Below are 16,084 nucleotides of genomic sequence, written 5' to 3' on the forward strand. Positions count from 1 at the left end.
AATATTGTTCAAGGTTTAGGCCTAAATGGTTGTCAGATGAACTAATGAGGCATATGGCAGAGAAGAAAAATGCATGGGATACATACAAATTAACACGTGACACGGACGCCTATGATAGATACAAGTTGATCTGTAACCAAGTTACAAAGGAGGTTAGGCAGGCGAAGGCAGATTACGAGAGATCCTTGGCAAGGGATGCGAAGAAAAACAGCAAAGAGTTCTTTACTTATGTAAACTCTAGAAGGAAGGGGATGAATCAGATTGGTCCACTTGAGATCGATGGGTCAACTGTTGATGACCCTGCTCGGGTAGCTAACAAACTAAATGAATATTTTGCATCGACATTCACACATGAGGAGTTATTCAGCGAGGGGAATGCCAGAGGTGTATTCAACTCTAGCAGTAAGCTAGAGAATCTTGTAATAACTGAGAGCAAAGTGGAGGAGAAATTGTTGAAGATAAACACAAGAAAGGCACCTGGGGTGGATGGGATCTATCCAGTTATATTAAAGGAGGCAGCAAAGGAGGTAAGCAAACCCTTAGCCATAATTATGAGAGCTTCCTTGGACTCAGGGGAGGTACCCATTGACTGGAGATGTGCAAATGTGACCCCAATTCACAAAGGGGGATCAAAGGCTGACACAAGTAATTATAGACCTGTGAGTTTAACTTCTGTTCCCGGAAAATTAATGGAGGCACTGGTGAAAGAAGCACTGCAGGATCATCTAGACAAGACTTCAGTTATAGCTAGGACACAGCATGGTTTTGTTAAGGGGAAGTCTTGCCTGACCAATTTGATTGGATACTATGATGCAGTCACAAAAGAACTGGATGCAGGGAATAACTTTGATATTATATACTTGGATCTTAGAAAGGCTTTTGATACTGTTGCACATGGAAGACTGCTGCACAAATTGGAGCAGTGTGGCATTGGAGGCAAGTTGCTGCTATGGATAAAGGGGTGGTTGAGGGGGAGAAGACAGAGAGTGGTAATCAATGGACACTGCTCATCGTGGACTAATGTTATTAGTGGAGTCCCTCAGGGTTCAGTATTGGGGCCTTTATTGTTTTCTGTATTTATAAATGATATTGATGATGGTATATCAGGCTTAATGTCCAAGTTTGCAGACGATACGAAGGTTGGCAGGGTTGTCAAGGACACTACTGACACTATGCTGCTGCAACAGGATTTGGAAAGGTTGAGCAGATGGGCTTCGAGGTGGCAAATGAAGTTTAACATTGACAAATGTAAAGTACTACATATGGGAAACAGCAACCCCAGAGCAACGTATCAACTCTGTGGTACTACACTGACAGTGGTAGAGAATGAAAGGGACCTGGGGGTGGTGGTGCAGGCAGATATGAAGTTCTCTGAGCAGTGCAGACGAGCTGCAAGAGTAGCTCATGGTGTATTGTCAATGATATATAGGAATTTTTCTAGCAGGGATAAGGAGGTGATTATTCCCTTGTATAAGGCAATGGTCAGGCCACACCTAGAGTACTGTATACAGGCCTGGAGGCCTCATTTCAGGAAGGATGTAGAGCTGCTGGAACGAGTACAGAGAAGGGCAACTAGATTGGTGAATGGGACAAAGGGGTTCTCTTACGAAGAAAGGCTTAAGTTTTGCAAATTACAGTGTCTGGAAACTAGGCACCAGCGGGGTGATCTGATAGAGGTGTACAAAGCCTTGAATGGTTTGAGCATGCTCAATGCTGATGGGATTCTTCCTCTAGCTCAGAAAAATCACCTGAGAGGGCATAAATTCAAATTGAGGAAAGACAGATGTAGGATAGATGTGCGGAAATTTGCCTTTAGCCAGCGGGTGGTTGGTGGGTGGAACAGACTTCCATCCCTTGTCGTGGAAGTTGATAGCCTAAATAAGTTTAAGGCTCAGCTGGACAGGTATTTCGAACGAACAGAGGGGTGAAGTGGAAGTGGTTATTTTTATTTATTTATGTTACTTTTTTTTTTTTTTTTTTTTTTTTGGCTGATGCTGCATAAGCTTGCTTTCTTGCATCAAATGCCTCTACTAATGCTAATGCTAATGCTAAAATCATTTAGCTCCCAGCCAGAGTTTGATAAGCTTCTGGCCTCCACTTCCCTACAGACCTCCTTATGTGTAAATGTAGATGCAAAATATTCATTCACTTTGTCAGCTACCTCATCAGGTTCATCAACAATCGAACCATCGATATCAAGTGGAACAATATGATTCATTCCCTTCCTTCTAGAGTTTACATAAGTAAAGAAGACTTTAGTGTTTTTCTTTGCATTGTATGCCAAAGATTTCTCATAATCTGCCTTTTCTTGCCTAATGTCATTTGTGACTTGATTACAGACCAGCTTATATCTAACATAGGCTTCTGTTTCACCTGATAATTTAAATGCATCCCATCCATTTTTCTTCTCTGCCATGAGTCTTATTAGTACCTCTGGCATCGATTTAGGCCTAAACCCTGAACAATATTTCTTAGTTGGTGTGAAAAGCCTAGTAGCTTCCAAGATTAATTCCTTGAATGATTCCCATTTAGAATTGGCTGTTGGTTCCACTGTATAAAATTTAAAAAAATCTCTGAGACCACCGCTGTCACCTTTATGAAAGTAAAAACCCTTCCCTTTACCCCTGATGGTAGTTACTTTAAGTAAATCCCACATCGGTACACTATGATCACTGCCACCTAGTGGTTGCTTTTTCTGCAGACTCTTAATGCATGATGAATCACTGCTAATAATCAGATCAACAGTATTTCTGATTCTGAATGCATGTTCCTCTCAAACATGCTGCTGTGGAAAGCAATCATCCAATAAATACACAAAAGTCTTGCTAGTGTGTGAGTGACCAATCCACAAGTTCCAGTCTATATCAGTGTCATTAGGCCTATAACACATTCCTACTCAAAATTTAGCTTTCCTAGTGCTTAAATCACACCAAACTGACTCAACACTGCCCTGTCCACCCATGTCAACTGTATGCACTTGCTTAGATTTTATGTGATTCTTAAATAACAGCATCACCCCTCCTCCCCGACTATCTTTTCTGTACACAATGTACTCCCCAAATTATAATTCTGCATTAATTATCTGTGTGTGACACCATGTCTCTAATATCCCAACAACATCAGCCTTTGATGTCTTCAACAGCACCTCAAATTCGTCATATTTAATATACTATACTCCTAGAATTGGGATATATGCAAGTATATATGCACCTATTCTTATTCTTAGTTACTCTAATGCAACCCATGCATTTACTTGTTTCATGATGGCTCCCAGCAGCCCTTGAAATCCCCAGTACCTCGCTTTCCAGGCTGCTGCTCATTCCAATAGAAGCAGTGTAAGAATCACTTTCACCTCTGCCTGTGCCTACCATTAATCTATTAATCTGTGAATTGTCCCAAGCTAGCAGGTTTCCGACCCACCTAATACTGCCTCAATAGCATCAGCAAATATGCTTGCACCCTTTCTATTTAAATGTATCGCATCCATTTAGAAACAATCTCTCCGGTTAACAAGCACAGACCAAGCTGAGAAATATTCTACTCCATGAGCAATGCACAATCTCTCCACGGCTGAATTTATTGATAAGGCTCTCATCATGTACTCCCTCCTATCACGACTGGCCAAATTACAGACCATTACAAATTTCACCCTAACTCACAACATTTTTTCAACATTGATTCTGACAGTAGGTGTGTGTTATAGGTCTAATGAATCTGATGAGTATAATCAACAATTGTGCAGAGAAATAGAGTGGGCCAGTAAATCAGAGTGTCTTATAATCGGGGATTTTAATTTCCCCGATTATAAGACTAGAGATTTACTGGAATTTGCAAGTTAGTCACACACACACACACACTAGCAAGGCTTTTGTGGATTTATTGGATGATTGTTTTCTACAGCAGCATGTTCAGGAGGCAACTAGAGGGAATAATACTCTTGATTATCAGTAGTGATCTTCATGCATTAAGAATCTGCAGATAAAGAAACCACTAGGTGGCAGTACTCACAGTGTGCTGAAGTGGGATTTACTCAAAGAGATAACTATCATCAAGGGTAAAGGGAAGGGTTTTTGCTTTCATCAGTATTTAAATTCTATATGGTGGGACCAACTGATGATGTTACCACAGCAAATTCAAAATCGGAAGCATTCAAAGAATTAATCTTGGAAGCTACTAGGCTTTTAATACCAACTAAGAAATATTGTTCAAGATTTTGGACTAAATGGATGGCAGATGAACTAATTAGACATGTGACAGAGAAGAAAAATGCATGGGATACATATAAAATAACAGGTGACACAGTTTGTCCATGAAACATGCATATTAGCCCAAGCTTCTTCCTCATTTGTTGGGTTAACAAAGGCTTCTTCTTGATGGAATTCAACAAGTTTAGTGAAAGATATAAGCTGGTCTGTAACCAAGTCACAAAGGAGGTTAGGCAGGCAAAATCAGATTACGAGAAATCTTTGGCAAAGAATGCAAAGAATTCGTTACTTATGTAAAGTCTAGAAGGTCGGGGAGGAATCAGATTGGTCCACTTGATATTGATGGTTCAACTAGACGAATGGGAGGGGAATGCCAGAGGTGTATTAAACTCTGGCAATAAGCTAGATAATCTTGTAATAACTGAGAGTAAAGTGGAGGAAAAACTGTTGAAGATAAACAAAAAAAAGGCACCTGGGGTGGATGGAATCTATCCAGTTATATTAAAGGAGGTGGCAAAGGAAGTAACCAAACCCTTAGCCATAATTATGAGAGCTTCCCTGGACTCAGGGGAGGTATCCATGGACTGGAGATGTGCAAATTATTATTAATATTAGCTATATGGTGCAAGGAAGCCTGAGGCTTGCTGCAACAGCCAAAAAAAAAAAATTCCCTAGTTACCAAGAGAAAGAGAGAAGTAGAAGGGAATCACCAAGAGAGAGACAGAGAAGATCCAGCTCAGGACCCTGGGTGTGCCAAGCCCATACTCACCAGTGAGCCCCACGATTAATCTGACCCCACTCCAGAAAAGACGATCAAAGGGAGACACAGGTAATTACAGACCAGTTAGTTTAACTTCTGTTCCAGAGAAATTAATGGAGGCGCTGGTTAAAGAAGCATTGCAGGATCACCTAGAAAAGACTTCAGTTATAGCTCGACCCAGCATGGATTTTTTAAGGGGAAGTCTTGTCTGACCAATTGATTGGATACTATGATGTAGTCACAAAGGAACTGGATGCAAAGAATAACTTTGATATCATATATTTGGATCTTAGAAAGGCCTTTGATAACATTCCACATGGCAGACTGCTGTACAAATTGGAGCAGTGTGCCATTGGAGGCAAATTGCTGCTATGGATAAAGGGATGGTTGAGTGGGAGAAGACAGAGAGTAGTAATCAATGGAAACTGCTCTTCATGGACTAATGTCATTAGTGAAGTCCCTCAGGGTTCAATGTTGGGTCCATTGTTGTTTTCTGTATTTATAAATCAGAGTGATGATAGTATATCAGACTTAATGTCCAAGTTTGCAGACGATACAAAAGTTTGCAGGGTTGTTAATGGCACTAATGACAGTATGCTGCTGCAACAGGATCTAGAAAAGTTGAGCAGATGGGCTGAGAGGTGGCAAATGAAGTTAACATTGCAAATGTAAAATACTACATATGGGAAGCAGTAACCTCACTGACAGTGGTAGAGAATGAAAAGAAACTGGGGGATAATCGTGCAGGTAGATGTTAAGTTTTCTGAGCAGTGCAGAGGGTCTGCAAGAGTAGCTCATGGTGTCTTGTCAATGATATACAGAAATTTTTCTAGCAGGAATAAGGAAGTTATTATCCCCTTGTATAAGGCAATGGTCAGGCCACACCTTGAGTACTGTATACAGGTCTGGAGGCCTCATTTTAAGAAGGATGAGAGCTGTTGGAACGAGTACAGAGAAGGGCAACAAGATTAGTGAATAGAACAAAGGGTTGCACTATGAAGAAAGGCTTAAGTTTTGCAAATTACAGTGTCTGGAGACTCTGCTCCTGCGAGGTGATCTGATTGAAGTGTATCAAGTCTTGAATGGTTTGAGAATGCTCAATGCTGATGGGATTATTCCTCTTGCTTGCTCAGAATAATTGTCTGAGGGGGCATAAATTCAAATTGAGGAAAGACGGTTGTAGGATAGATGTGTGGAAGTTTGCCTTTAGCCAGTGGTTGATTGCTGGAACAAACTTCTATCTGTCGTAGAAGTTGATAGCTTAAATAGATTCAAGCCAGAACTTGACAAACATTTGGAGTGAGTGGATGGGTGAAATAAGGGTTTTTTTTTTTTTTTTTGGCTGATGCTATATAAGCTTGCTTTCTTGCATCATGTGCCTTTGCTAATGCTAATGCTAATGTTTCAGGCCCTCCTCCAATATAGCAGTATAGGTTTCTGCATTCACCGTTCTGTTAATAAACTTAATTTGCCCCACCTATTTGCTTATTATGCATCCCCAGACCATCTGACTAGCGGGGAACTTTACAGTCAGTTTTATTTATTTTATTTGGTTTTTAGGAGCATTAGCAACTAAGGCCATATTGCTCCGGGGATATGCAGTGGTTATTCCCTGACCTTTCCGCATCCTCCGTATTTGGTGGTCACGGGCTCAAACCCCGGTCTAATCAAGAAGCATGTGCTACGCACTGCTGCCCCTGCCCACCTGGCTATGGAGGCAGCCTTACAGTCGTTGTTATGCAGTTAGGATGTTATGTCTCCGATTTTCGTCTTCTGACATATCGTTTCCCATCTGAGCCATGCTGGTTGAATTTCGAATCGTGAGAAAAGATGATGGTGTCCCATTGCTCTTTTGTCCATGAAACATGCGTATTAGCCCAAGCAAGTTGCTTCTTCCTCATTTGTTGGGTCAACAAAGGCTTCTTCTTGAGCCGACAGTCATGCAGACCACATTCCAAAAGCAGTCTTTGGGTAGTTTGTGCACTTGTTTCAACGTCATCTCAAAGTCCAGTTTTAGATCAAGAGCACTAGCATGGCGATTACGAAGGCATAGCCGTTTCAAAATCAATCTTGGGAAGGCATAGTCACTCTCTTACAACCTGATCCAGGTCTTCTCTTCACATCACCCGTTTCATGCTTTAATTTCAGCACCTGAGATACTGTTGACTGGTGGCAGCCTCTTTTATCACCGATAGCACACATAGAAAGCCCTTCCTGAGACAAAGCAACAGCTACACTTTTTTCTTGGTGTCAACTGAACATATGGAGCCGTGCTTACACCACCACAAAACAGGATACTAATGAGCATGTATACCTTTCCAATGCCGTATTTATAGAAATGGCTGATGCAACACCTTGCAATTACTGTCTCATGAAATACCTTTGCTTTTCGACAAACAAAATGTAATCAAACAATATCTTATATGTTTCCTCCTCCCTTTCTATCTTGTCTAACCCTTCTGTACACATTGTACTCCCCAAATTCCAATTCTGCATTCCATATATCTGTGTGACACCATGTCTCTGATATCCCAATAATATCTGCCTTTGTTGTCTTGACCAGCACCTCAAATTCATCAAATTTATTTACTATACTCCTAGTATTGGTGTACATGCAAGTATACATGCACCTATTCTTACTCTTAATTATCCTAACATAACCGATGTATTTACTTGTTCCACGATGACTCCCAGCAGTCCTTGAAACCCTGCATCTCACTTTCCAGGCTGCTGAATACCTTGATTTAGGGTGTTGCACTTCTGCAGAAATTGTACAAACAGACTGATTGCTAATATGGCATTCTATTATAATTCTCCATTTAAAATCACTAATCTTAATCTCCCAAAACTATCTACTCTATTTTGTTGATCTATTTACTTCTAGCATGAAAACTATTGCTGTTATATCTGTTCCCAAATATGTGGAACATATTCAGGAACGGATTTTTTTCCCCAATCTCATGGGTACGAGTTACTTTTTTTTTTTTTTTTTCAATACTGTGTATTCAGACTCCTTTTTTTTTTTTATTTGTTCAATGATTTCAATCAAGACTTTCTTCCCCATAATTTTAATAACTTCTCTAATGATGAATAAATAATTAGCATGCCCACTTTCAGTTTGAATATCTTTAACAATGATCAGCTAAAAATGGGTAAAGTAAACTTATTAGTTCCATTATACCTAAAAAATATCATTATGAACTAATTTTAGTTTCATTTGCTGCTGAAAAATGTTAGTCCTCACTGAGAAATAAACTGTACAACTGTCACAAGTCTATTTACATTCCCAAAGGTATGGAGCAACTAAAGCAATCTTGGTGGGATTAGCCTTCACCGACACCTAGCAATAGCAGTGCAAACAGCCTCTCTGTGAAGAAAAGAATTCTCATGCTCTTCTAATCTAGCAAAGGAACATTTTCAATACAAGAAACTGTTGTTAAACCTCACTGCTTACAAATATGTTGCAAATGTATTAGCTAGTCCCTAAGCACTCTTTTGTTATTTTTAGCAGTGTGGTAAATATAGTTTTCAGCAATCTGTTTTAGTTTTGCTTCTATTTCCTTTACTGAGGTTTTTATTCAATCCATATTTTGGGGGGGGGGTTAAAATATAATGATTTCACAAGTTATCAGTATTTAAATTTATCCATATAGCTAGGTCACAATTATAATAATTACAATTTGCTTCTTCTTGTTGTATATATTGTGGTAAATCGTTTTCAAATTTTTTTTTTTTTTTTTTTTTTTTTTTTTTTTTTTTTGCAGTTGTATTCTATATGTGAGATTGATAAAGCAGCAGAACCAGCATCAGATGAAGGGCTTTGTTATCTTCATCTGTTACTAAGATCTGAAGAAAGATAACTGGAAATTGGTCCAAGCTGTTTCACCCACTGCTGTAATTCTTTTGCTTTTCATTCTATTTTAGTAGCACCAGATTGAAACTTACATAGTACTAACATGGTATCATCGTGAAAAACAACCCAACAAACAGGGCTATTTTTGTGGAGAGGAATACATCAGAAAATCACTCTAAAACCTTGTTTTAATTATATATATTTTTTATTTATCGATTTATATTTATATATTTTAACCTTCATTAACAGATATAAATGTTAATATTTCCTAAGATTTTACATGGTAGATGACTCTCATCAACCGGTGCAATATCACCACTTTGCTTATTGGAGGCTTGAAGTGGTGGAACCCATGTTTAGTCTCCAGAGCTAAGTTCCAGTCAACCTTTCCCCATCTCTTCCATCATGCAGCATGATTGATGTCTTTTGAGATTATGATGGCGAGATCCAAACTTCCTTACATTTCGAGGATACAGCTCTAAAACGGTGTTCACAGGCCGGCCGCTAGTTAGTACACTGGACCGAACCTATTGGTAACTCTTTAGGAGGCTTCCAGATCAGCTAGTGTATAATCTTGCTACCTCTACTCTGCCAGATGATGAGTGACTGGAGGGAGCCCGAGTAGTGTGTATATGGAAGGCATTGTCGAGGCCACGTTATGTCAAGGATCTGGGTGTATTCTTACCATGTGTACGCCATATCCAAAAATTTCATTACTTCATACAGCATGTCCCCCCCCACCCACTTTTTCTTACTATTGAATACACCATGAATTGTCAAACTTAGAGCAAACTTATCTGCGAAAAGATCTAAACATCTCCCAAACACTTCCTGGTTCATTTCGCAAATATATGTGGTCTCAGATCTATTCTCAATGATGTCCATTTCCACTTACAGTTTAAGTGTAAAGTGTGTTTAGGGTCTAACGGCACCAGAGGTTTCCCCCATCTCTGTGTAGTATACACTGTCGTGTGTTACAGTACGCTGTAAAGGCCAGAGATTTAAAAAAGGTATGGATATTGTAAGTGTAATGTCATGTACCATTGTTCTTCTGACATTTTAGCCGTTGGGCCTCTAATGGAACCCACCGTTGCCCACACTAAGCCCCGTGGAGGCAAGTAAGGTACACCAGTATTTTCATATAGTACTCTGGCAGATCCTGCCACCTAATTTCCTGAGATTTCAGTGGCTAGGGCCTTAAAAAAATAATAATAAAATCTTGGTGGACACTGGAATTAGAAAAGCCAAAACGTTAATAAGCACAGTTCAATTTTACATTGTTAAATTTAGATGGGTGGGGCGTATGCTGGTGAATAGGTAGAGTAAGTGGGGGTAGACTGAAGACAGGGGAAAGACAGAAATATGGGGTCGATAGAGAAGACAACCCCAAGTGATCAGTGGGGCATGCCCATGTCCCACCAGGCGAGTTTCCACTTACAGTCTGCCAAACCCCATGTACTTTTGCTGACAGAATCTCAGTTATCGGTTGATTCCACCACTGCTCATATCAGTTGCCCAGATTATTCACTGTATGATTCTTTTTGCCTCAAAGGTGGTACTTGTGCATATGTCCATTCTGATATTCCCTGTCAGAGAATTGGTAATTTGGAATCACCAATTTTCGATCTTCTCTTGCTTAAAATCTCTCTAACTCATTATATTAAATTAATCTGTTGTCTCTACCATTCTCCCAACTCCACTAATCACTTGGAACTCTTTGACTTCCTTACGCTGCAACATGACTTTCTCCAGTCCAACTTTCCTAACAGTGAGGTAATTTTCCTTGGTGATTTTAGTGTTCACAACCCAGCTGGCTTCCGTTTTCTACTCACACCGACCCAGCTGGTTGAGATGCAGAGGCTTTTGCAATTATTAATGACCTCGCACAGATTGCTCATTTACCTACCAGAATACCGGAATCCTAACCATACAGTCAACACGTTTGATCTTTTTCTCACAAACAACCTTTCTAAGTACACGGTCAAAGTGAGTGGTCCTTTAGGCACAATAGATCACAACTTGGTGATGGTCTCTTCTAAAATGGAGCCTTTATCTCATTGTTATTCCCAACCCCGTGTTGTTTGGCATTACAAGAATGCAAAATGGGATAACCTGCAAGATTTTATTTTCTTCTTTTCCTTGGTCAGGTTACTGTTTCAAAACTTCTGATGTCAACGTTTGCTCAGATCGTGTTGGTGAAATTATTCTTGTAAGAATGGAATCCTTTATTCTCCACCCCATTTTTAAAATCTCGTCCTTTATCTAAACCTTGATTTTCCAATAAATGTGCTAAGGACGTTCAGGAGAAGAACGTTGCATATCGTAATTAGCTTGTTTCCAATTCTCAGTTTCATTTTATGCCTGTACCAAAGCTTGCAACAATTGTAAAGCAGTTATTAATCAGTCCAAACTAGATTTTGAACAGGTTAAGAGTAGAAAACTTGCTTCTTGCCCTAATGGTAGCCGAGCATTCTCATCTCTTGCCAAAGCTATTCGCTGCAACTTTTTCCCATCTCTGCTTCCACCTCTGTCAAAACCAGATGGTTCTATTGTTACTTTAGCCAAGGATAAAGCTGACCTGCTAGCATCCTATTTTTCTTCCAACTCATGTATTAATGATCTTGGTAAAATACCTCCTACCATTCCCAACATGCTCCACTGAATGTCTCATGTGGTCTTCTGTCAAAAGGATGTCAGAAGGATTTTGACCTATCTTGATGCTAAGAAAGCTCCAGGTCCTGATGGTATTTCTCCGCTTGTTCTCAAAACCTGTGCCTCTGAACTTACTCCTGTTCTTTGCCGTCTTTTTTCACTTTATTATTCCAAAGGTGTTTTTCCTTCTGCTTAGAAATTTGCCCATATCCAACCGGTTTCTAACAGGGTAGCAAATCGCTCCCATCCAATTATCGTCCCATTGCAATTGCTTCTATTCTTTCTAAAATAATGGAGAAATCAATTAACCGCCAACTGTTAAACTATCTAGAAACCAGCTGTCTGATCAATGATTACCAGTGAGGATTCTGTCAGTGTCGATTCATTGGTGATATCTGGCTTATGTTACCCATTTATGGACAAATTCAATGGAAACATTCGGTGAAACGCAAACAGTTCCTCTTGACATCTCAAAGGCTTTCGATCATGTTTGGCATAAAGGTCTTCTAAACAGGCTTCCATCTTATGGTTTGCCAACTGTTTTTTGCAATAGGTTATCCAGTTTTCTCTCTGACCAATCACTGAGTGTGATGGTAGATGGCTCTCTGTCTTCTAACTTCGCCACTAATGCTGGTGTCCCCCAAGGTTCATTTCTTTCCCCCACTATTTTCCTCTTGTATATTAATGACCTTCATCCATTGACCGGAAATTCTATCCATAGTTTTGCTGATAGCACACTGCATTCCACTTTCCAGTTTGAGAAACCTCGTCCTGCTCAATCAGCTTCAACTTCTCGAATATCCGCTATGAAGTCCTTCAATGCCGTTCTCCAGTGGGGCAAACACAACTTAGTTGATTTCAATCCTGCTAAAACTCGGTCATGATGTATATCTCGCAAAAAGGATTCTTCTGTTGCTATGGTTATCTTTGGTAACAATCCGATTTCTAGGCAAAATGATATATCTCTTTTGGGGATTACCCTGACTTCTAATCTCTCTTGGCACAAGCACACTACAAATATTGCTTCCTCTGCATCTAAAACCTTGGATTTCTCTTTTGCTCTGCATTACTTGTCTTCCAAACACATGTTAACTCTGCATATAGCAAATCCGCCCTACCATAGAATATTGTTCCCACATCTGGGGCAGTGTCCCCAAAACCTATCTCATATTTCTAGATTCCATTCAGAAGAGGACAGTTAGATTAATTAATAACTCATCTCTAACAGCATCCCTTCACTCTGTCTCATAGACATACTGTTTCTACTGCATGCCACAGAGTAGTAACATATCTTATTTCTCTGTGCTGCATGCCTTTTCTACAGATACTTCCATGGGCACTGTTCTTCGGCATTGGCTTCTATAATTCTCGCTCTGTCTTTCAAAACAGTCCGAACACATGCCACCACCAGCCAACATCCATTTACTGTCCAACTTCAAACTCACAGAACCAACTTTTCATCTTCCTCGTTTATTCATTCAACTGCCGTTTTCTGGAACAACCTTCTTTCATATGTATTTCCTGAAAATTACAGTCCAGAAAGTTCAAATCTAATGTCAACAAATATCTTCTTTCATCTTCTCAACCTCCAACCCATGCACGGTACTAAGTACTACAATTTCTAATACCTCTTGTGTTTGGAGTTTTCATTAAAAAAAAAAAAAATACTGGAAGACTTATTTTGAATCAAGTAGTTTAGTTCACCTATTTGTGGATTCCAGATAGTTCAACTTCAGAAATTTATTCCGGACCACAAAAACCACAAACACTCCAGCAAGTAGTGAACTATTCATACAGATATTCTGTCAGCTGTCAACCAACATGAAGTGCTGAGCCATTCGGTTGAAGCCACATTCCTAATTTTTGCACAAAGCCTGTTACAGCACTTTTCCAAACGACTAAACATACAAGGATAATACGAAGGTTGTTTGATAAATTTCTATGAGGAACATACAAGATTTGTTTCATAAATTTCTACAAGAAGCTACTTGATAAATTTCTAGCCCAGCACAGAAGTTATTATTCAATGTTGACTTTACACTATTTTTCGATAGTCTCCTTATAATGCAATGCACTTTTTCTAGTGATGCTACAGATTCATGATCTCACTTTTGTAGTCACTTTCTTGAAGGTCCTAGAAAAAAAGGAGTGTATGGCCACTATCACCTCATCAGAAATTTCCTTCCAGACAGGATGGTTTTTAGTATCAAAATAGGTAGAAATCAGATGGAGCTATACCTAGTGAGTAGTGCAACAATTCTAACTGGTCCTGATGAATTGTCACCATGGCAACTGCAGATGTGTGAACAGGTGGAACAAATATCCTGTCAGCTTTCCTGACCTCTTTGACTGGACTGCATTTAGTTACAAAGTTTGTATAACATCAACCATTTATTGTTTGTCCTTAGGAAGTTAAACTATCATTATTATCCCTTTTGAAACACAGAAAACAGATGCCATGATCTTTCATGCTGATGAGACTAACTTGACCTTCTTTAGAGGGAGTGAATCAGGCATCAGCCTACTATCAACAAGGATTTTGATTCTTGCCAGTAGTGCTATAGCCAGGTGTCATCCATAGTTCATATATGGGCAGAAATTTTGCCTGAACTAAATGATAGTGAGCAAAAAGTTGCTGTGAGATTTTAAATAAAAAATCAAAGACATTTTGGAACAGGTGTCAAAAGGGCAGCAACCCATCGTGCTGAAACCTTTGTCAGGCCTAACTGAAAAAATTTTGCATTTGTTTAATTGAGATGTCTGTATTATTTCTCTAATAGTTACTCACTGATCATCTGTTGCCATGTCATAAATGTTTATTGATGTTTTCTAAAGTGACTGCTAGTGATGAATAATCACCCACTGTATTTTTATCTTTAATGGTCGTTCTTCCATGTTTAAATTGAGCCACCCAATTTTTGACAGTTGTACATGATGGGACAGATTCTCCTAATGTATTTACAATGTCTGTGAATATACTTGACCAATAACCTCTTTTTATAAAGATATTTTATTATGATTCAATGATTATGATCTTTTTCCATTTATGTAGGCTCATCAAACTTTCATAACCTAAAAAAAGTGTGGGAAGTTATGAACTCAAATTTTGCAAATGTTTATTTAAAGATTAAAATCATTGAAAAAAACATATGCACCAAATATGAATCTCCCTTCTATGAGAGACTAACAATTTATCAAACAACTCTTGTAGCTATTCAATGGGCACACTATGATTTGACTGAATCTAAATATGTTGTAACTTATAAAAATAACCAATTCGATACCTCCAATAGTTTGTGCCATTTAGTAAAATCTTCCTATATATACAGCCTTATATTCCTTGTTAATTATTTCCTAGAGAATGTGATTTAAAAATAATAAATTGGAAAAAAAAACGACTGGAGGCACTTTCTGATAGTTGGTAACAGTTATGAATTAAAAATGGACGAAATGTGTAAAAGGTTACCTGGTGTACACTTTGGTACAGATGGTGGAGTCCACAATCCACTCAAACTGCACTCATAAACTTCGGCTGGTGGTTGCTCAAACTGGGTACCTGGTGAACAACTTAGTGTACATCTGGATTCATGTGAAGTATGACTACAGTTGATGTTCCCTATGAAGTTTAAGGTGCGACTGGGATCACAGAGGAGTGTAGCTATAAAAATATAAAATATCTTAATATTAGTAATAATAAATAATACAAGGAAGAAAACTTATGCAGCATCAGACAAAAAACTGCCAGCATTACTTTTCTATCTCTAATCATTTGTCTAATCCTTCCTTAAATTTTTTCAGCCTACCACATACACATCACCAGATGGAAGTGATCAAATAATCAATTATTCACTAGCAGAAAGTAATTTTCTGCACATCTATTCTGCAACCACCTTTTCAATTTCAATATATATATCTCCTTATGCATATCATCCAAGAACATAAGGATTTCATAGTTCACTCAATCCATTAAAAGCTTAAAATCTTCAATCAGGTCTCCTCACATGCGCCTAGTTTTCATATAATACAATTTATAAAACTAAATTTTTGGCACCTCTGATCAATCATGCTGCTCTTCTTTGCACCTGTTCAAACAGATCCAAATACTTTTCAAAACAAAGCTTCCAAACTTGCATGCAGCACTCAAGATATAGCCTAACCACTTTTATAATATTGTATAAGACAGATGCATCCTATCTTATACAATGGGAAAGCATTCTATAAGACAGATATAAGACAGCATTGTATAAGACATATAAGACAGCATTGTATAAGATATCGTAAAAGATATTTCCATTTGATGTAATCATCAAATGGAAATGTTACGGTAATTACATCACCTACCTTAGCATTAGCAGAGGCATATTGTTATTATTATTATTTGGTTTTTAGGAGCATTAGCAACTAAGGCCATATTGCTCTGGGTATATGCGGTGGTCATTCCCTGACCTTTCCGCATCTTCCATATTTGGTGGTCACGGGCTCGAACCCCAGTCTAATCAAGAAGCATGTGCTACGCACTGCTGCTTCTGCCCACCTGGCTACGGAGGCGCCTAGCAGAGGCATATGATGCACAAAAGCCAGCTTATATGCCTATAAGCTTGCTTTCAAGATTTC

The 16,084-nt window shown here is 38.9% G+C and overlaps 1 protein-coding gene across 2 annotated transcripts in view; it reads right to left on the reverse strand.

The window, feature by feature from the left end:
• Positions 1 to 16,084, reverse strand: part of LOC150091211 (hemocytin-like) — a 1,750,539-nt gene that overhangs the window by 1,540,125 nt on the left and 194,330 nt on the right. For both annotated transcript variants that reach the window (XM_090374755.1, XM_090374750.1), the window contains one exon: positions 14,937 to 15,128. In XM_090374755.1, coding sequence (XP_090230881.1) covers positions 14,937 to 15,128 — 192 coding nt within the window. The remainder of the gene's footprint in view (positions 1 to 14,936; positions 15,129 to 16,084) is intronic.

This window comes from Mastigoproctus giganteus, chromosome 1 (assembly GCF_048544385.1).
Source record: "Mastigoproctus giganteus isolate SK-2022 chromosome 1, ASM4854438v1, whole genome shotgun sequence".
Classification (NCBI taxonomy): domain Eukaryota; kingdom Metazoa; phylum Arthropoda; class Arachnida; order Uropygi; family Thelyphonidae; genus Mastigoproctus; species Mastigoproctus giganteus.